The sequence below is a fragment of the Arachis duranensis genome, chromosome 2 (genome assembly GCF_000817695.3).
Source record: "Arachis duranensis cultivar V14167 chromosome 2, aradu.V14167.gnm2.J7QH, whole genome shotgun sequence".
NCBI classification, from domain to species: domain Eukaryota; kingdom Viridiplantae; phylum Streptophyta; class Magnoliopsida; order Fabales; family Fabaceae; genus Arachis; species Arachis duranensis.
Window position 1 is genome coordinate 61,916,515 of NC_029773.3, and position 5,292 is coordinate 61,921,806.

At 41.2% G+C, this 5,292-nt stretch overlaps 2 protein-coding genes across 2 annotated transcripts in view; one reads left to right on the top strand and one right to left on the bottom strand.

Annotated features, from left to right (window-relative positions):
* Positions 1-897, bottom strand: part of LOC107474637 (UPF0481 protein At3g47200-like) — a 5,672-nt gene extending 4,775 nt beyond the window's left edge. Inside the window, exons 1-2 of the mRNA XM_052257841.1 lie at positions 512-897; positions 165-458 (exon numbers count right to left, since the gene is read on the bottom strand). Coding sequence (XP_052113801.1) covers positions 165-458; positions 512-897 — 680 coding nt within the window. The remainder of the gene's footprint in view (positions 1-164; positions 459-511) is intronic.
* Positions 898-3,901: 3,004 nt separating this feature from the next.
* LOC107474638 (uncharacterized) lies at positions 3,902-4,750 on the top strand. The gene has a single exon (XM_016094275.1). The coding sequence runs from the start codon at positions 3,902-3,904 to the stop codon at positions 4,748-4,750; it is 849 nt and encodes a 282-aa protein (XP_015949761.1).
* The last annotated feature ends 542 nt before the right edge of the window (positions 4,751-5,292 follow it).

A 5,292-nucleotide genomic window follows, 5' to 3' on the forward strand; every position in this document is an offset into this window, starting at 1 on the left:
ATTATACAAAATATAATTATTTTAATAGTTGATTACTTAACTTAAAAATATATGAAATAACACCTATTAATATTCTAAGATACCTGCGATATTCATGAATAACGGTAAAAATCCAATCTAATTTAAAAAGCATACCAAAAGTATTGAGTCTCTTAATTGGGTACCTTGGAGGACATGGCTTTGGCCATAAATGATGAGTGCAAAGAAACTTTTCCATGCTCTTCACTAAGTGATCGTCGACATTGGTATTGACGCTGGCATTGGGATCGCAACACAAGAGCCTCAGCAGCTGAAATGGAAGCTGGTTCTCCAGCAACAAAATATCTCTCCAGGTATACATCAACTGATCAAGCTTTAGATTCAGTGCTTCTGGATGCTGATCATCAACATTGTCCAAGAAATACAGCAATGCACATCCATCCACAAGCAACAACCAACTCAGTTCGTCGTCATTGTAGCTTCCAACCAAGAGAGTTTCTCGTCAAGGTCTTTGAAGCCTTCAAACTCACACTTTGTGAATTCTTGTTTTGCAAACAAGTCCTTGTCGAATAGGTCCTGTAGTTCCTTGATATTGCTAAGAACTCTTTTGTGCAGGTCCCTTGCGGTTTGGCCTCTGGTTCTAACATACATCACTGACCACATACGCTTGTACTCTTCTCCTAGCTTCAGATTTTGGTCTCCATGATGGATGGGACCAAATGAAACCAATTTGGGCGAGTAATGCTTGGCGAAATCTACTCGGTTTCGGAGATAATGTGGTACCTTACGAATCTTGGGGAGTGGAGCTTGCAACTCATGAATTTCTTCACATATTGTTTGGGTAGATCTTTCTGATGCTTCTTGTAGAATAAGTAATCTTTGGTTTTCTTCTTCAAATTGCTTAAACATTTGTTCCATCATGAGCCGTGAAGATGAGCTAACTATTGATAGTGTTGGGAGAGTTTAATTAGTTTAACTTCGTTGTTGTGGATGATTTTTTTTTTCTTTGGTTGCACTTCATGGGATACTTTTTTGTTTATATATACTTGAGATACGGAATATTATAATCATTCTTTGCTAATGGTTCAAGTTTGGAATTTGGATGTACTACTACATTGTACAGGCACCCAATTAGGTTAAAACTAAGCAACAGATACTTTGAAAATAGTCTAATAATTTATTAGGCGATGATTGATATTGTTTATATTTATTTTAAAAATGTTAATTACGTATTATTTTTTCTTTTAGACTTTATGAACTGTAATAATGGCTCAGTAATGCACTTAATTGCAACTTTAACTTTACGAAATTATCTTTTTTAATAAAAAAGAAAAAAAAATTGATTGTAAACTGCAAACAATTCTCTTTTCTACCATTGAAATTACCCTCAAATTTAAATTAAAGGTAAATTCAATTATGAATTATATTACTGTCTTGTCTATTATCGGAACCAATGCGATAAAGAAATCCTCATAAAAAACACATTACCATCAAATTTTCGTCATCTGACGCTAATATCTCACCTAATATCATCAAATTCTTTTGTCAATAAATCTGACATTAACCATGACTTTTTTATTAAAAAATAAAATTAGATAATTACTATCAAATACATTCCACTATAAATCCAATGGTCGAAGATAAACAGTTTTAATTATTTTAATTAAATAAATTAAACATCCATTATCCTATTACTAGAATTGGCATTAAACAACCATTAATCATAACAAAAAATAAATAATATTTTTATTCAAATAATAAATTAAAATATCAGTAATATTATGAAAATAAAGATTAAAATTTGAGGGAAGAAAAAAAAAATAGGTAGAATAATAAATAATTTTATTATTGATTGTGTAAGTTAGAGAACAAGAGAAAGGCTATTTATAGCCAAAGGTCCAACTCTTAGTCTTAACGAAGGGCCCAATGCCTCGTTAAGTCATTCACAATAAATATATTTATAACACTTCCTCTTGAGAACGAAGCGTGAATGAATTTCCTATTGGGGTCGATGGACGAGCACGAGGAGGAGGAAGCACATGAGGAGAAAGAAACCCGCTTGATGAGTAGGTTAGCCTCCATGGCATCCTCCCGTGAGCACACGAGAATACGTTCCCGCAAAGATGACTGATGAGCGGATAATTTATACGCTTTTTGGTATTGTTTTTAGTTAGTTTTTAGTATGATCTAGTTACTTTTAGGGATGTTTTCATTAGTTTTTATGCTAAATTCACATTTCTGGACTTTACTATGAGTTTGTGTATTTTTCTGTGATTTCAGGTATTTTCTAGCTGAAATTGAGGGACCTGAGCAAAACTCTGATAAAAGGGTGATAAAGGACTGCTGATGCTGTTGGATTCTAACCTCCCTGCACTCGAAATAGATTTTCTGGAGCTACAGAACTCCAAATGGCGTGCTCTCAACGACGTTGGAAAGTACACATCCAGAGCTTTCCATCAATATATAATAGTCCATACTTATTCGAGATTAGACGACGTAAACTGGCGCTCAATGCCAGTTCCATGTTGCATTCTGGAGTCAAACGCCAGAAATACGTCATGAACCAGAGTTGAACGCCAAAAATACGTTATAACTTGGCGTTCAACTCCAAAAGAAGCTTCTGCACATGTAAAGCTCAAGCTCAGCCCAAGCACACACCAAGTGGGCCCCGGAAGTGGATTTCTGCATAAAATACTTATTTCTGTAAACCCTAGTAGCTAGTCTAGTATAAATAGGACATTTTACTATCGTATTAGACATCCTGGATCCTGGATTGTATTTTTGATCCTGTGATCACGTTTTGGGGGCTGGCCATTCAGCCATGCCTGAACCTTCATCACTTATGTATTTTCAACGGTGGAGTTTCTACACACCATAGATTAAGGGTGTGGAACTCTGCTGTACCTCAAGTTTTAATGCAATTACTACTATTTTCTATTCAATTCTGCTTGTTCTTATTCTAAGATATTCGTTGCACTTCAACATGATGAATGTGATGATCCGTGACACTCATCATCATTCTCACCTATGAACGCATGACTGACAACCACTTCCGTTCTACCTCAGACCGGGCGCATATCTCTTGGATTCCTTAATCAGAATCTTCATGGTATAAGCTAGATTGATGGCGGCATTCATGAGAATCCGGAAAGTCTAAACTTTGTCTATGGTATTCCGAGTAGGATTCAGTGATTGAATGACTGTGACGAGCTTCAAACTCGCGATTGTTGGGCGTGATGACAAACGCAAAAGAATCAAGGGATTCTATTCCAACATGATCGAGAACCGACAGATGATTAGCCGTGGCAGTAGGAAAGCAGAGATCCATAGGGACAAGCATCTCCATACACTTATATGAAATTTTCACCATTGAATTACATGAGTAACTCTATCTTTATTTTCTACTTTATTTATTATTCAAAAACTCGATAACATTTACTATCTGCCTAACTGAGATTTACAAGATGACCATAGCTTGATTCATACCAACAATCTCCGTGGGATCGACCCTTACTCACGTAAGGTATTACTTGGACGACCCAGTGCACTTGCTGGTTAGTTGTGCGGAATTGTGACTAAGTGTGATTCACGTTTGAGAGCGCTACCAAGTTTTTGGCGCCATTGTTGATGATCACAATTTTGTGCACCAATGACCCACCCTCCAGCTCTTATGAGTGGCGTCCATTCAGGGGCCGGGTGACGATAATGCCAAAATCATGCAAGAGCTGCGCCACCAGGTGCAGAATCTAGAAAGAGAGCTAGCAGCGAAGGACTGCTACCGTCCTAGCCCAAGTCTCTCCCGCATCCGATCCCCTCTAAGAGGGTCGGAAGCTCGAGGCAGAAGCCCCCGAAGAGATAACTGCCACCATCATCATGGGAGACCTATCGAGAGAGATTGAGAAGATGGCAAGAACCCATCATCATGGGAGCTACCCCTTTTCCCTCCTCCTTGCTCAAAGTTCGGTTATCGAAACACTTCGACAAGCCGACGGATATGAGGTATGACGGTACCCAAGACCCCCAGGAGCACCCGACGACCTTCAAGGCTAGGATGAACCTCGAAGGCATTAGAGACACAGTGAGGTGCCGTGCTTTCCCTGTGACGCTGGCAGGCCCTGCAATCCAATGGTTCAATGCGCTTCCACAGAGGTCCATTACGGCCTTCTCGGATATAACTCGTAGCTTTTTAGCGCATTTCACCACGTGCATCGCCAAAGCCAAGCACCCGATCAACCTCCCGGGGGTCACCCAAAAAGCTAGGGAACCGACCAGGAAGTTCCTCGACAGGTTCAACGACGAGGGCCTAAAGATTGACGGCTTGACCGACTCAGTGGCCAGCCTGTGTCTGACGAATGATCTGTTAAACAAAGATTACAAGAAGCATCTTACTACCAAGCCCGTATGGACCATGCAAGAGATCCAGAACGTGGCAAGGGAATTTATCAATGATGAAGAGGTTAGCCAGGTGGTGGCGGCCAACAAACAGCAGCTGACCAACCTCCTCCCCGTCATCCCGGGAACAAGGAGAAAACGAGAGAACTCCCCAAGGAGGGGGGAGATCAGGAAAACCCTTCAAGCCTTTTCCTCGCGTGGGAAAGTTCACGAACTACACCCCCTTACGGCTCCCATTATTGAAGTTTACCAGCAGACTACGGACAAAAAAATTCTGTCGAATCCCCAGCAACTGAAAGCCGAACAGGCGGGAATAGGAGCCTGTACTGTGACTACAACAAAGGTTTTGGCCACAAAACTCAAGGCTGCTTTGACTTGAAAGACGCCCTGGAGCAAGCCATTCGCAAGGGCAAGTTGACTGAGTTTCCCTAATTTATAAGGGAGCCCAAAAGAAGGGAACGCGAGCATTCCAAAGAGGATTGTAACCAGGCCGTGAAGCCCAGATAAAAACCTACTGAGGACGCCGATAACGCCCTCACCGTGGTTAACGTTGTGATTGCGAGGGACGTCCTCCCAAGTCAAGGTCAGCGACCAAAAAGGATGCCAGAGTTCTGGCCGTTTCATCGGGGAACCATAGAACCCCCTCCAGGGAGCCCCCGGGATTTCCTTTGGCCCGGAAGACCAATGGTTTCACGATGTCCCGGACAACCCCCCCGATGGTGATCACGGTAAAAATTGGGATGGGCCTAATAAAGAGGATCCTCATCGACATTGGAGCCGACTCCAATATCATGTTCAGGAATGTGTTCGATACTCTGAGACTCAGGGAAACCGACCTCAAGACCTATCAACATGGGGTCATCGGCATAGGGGACAACTACATAAGACCAGACGGGATAGTTACCCTCCCGGTTTGCATAG

Bases quoted from the DNA above. Each gene is read 5' to 3' on its own strand.
- LOC107474638 (XM_016094275.1), top strand. From the start codon at position 3,902: ATGGGAGCTACCCCTTTTCCCTCCTCCTTGCTCAAAGTTCGGTTATCG.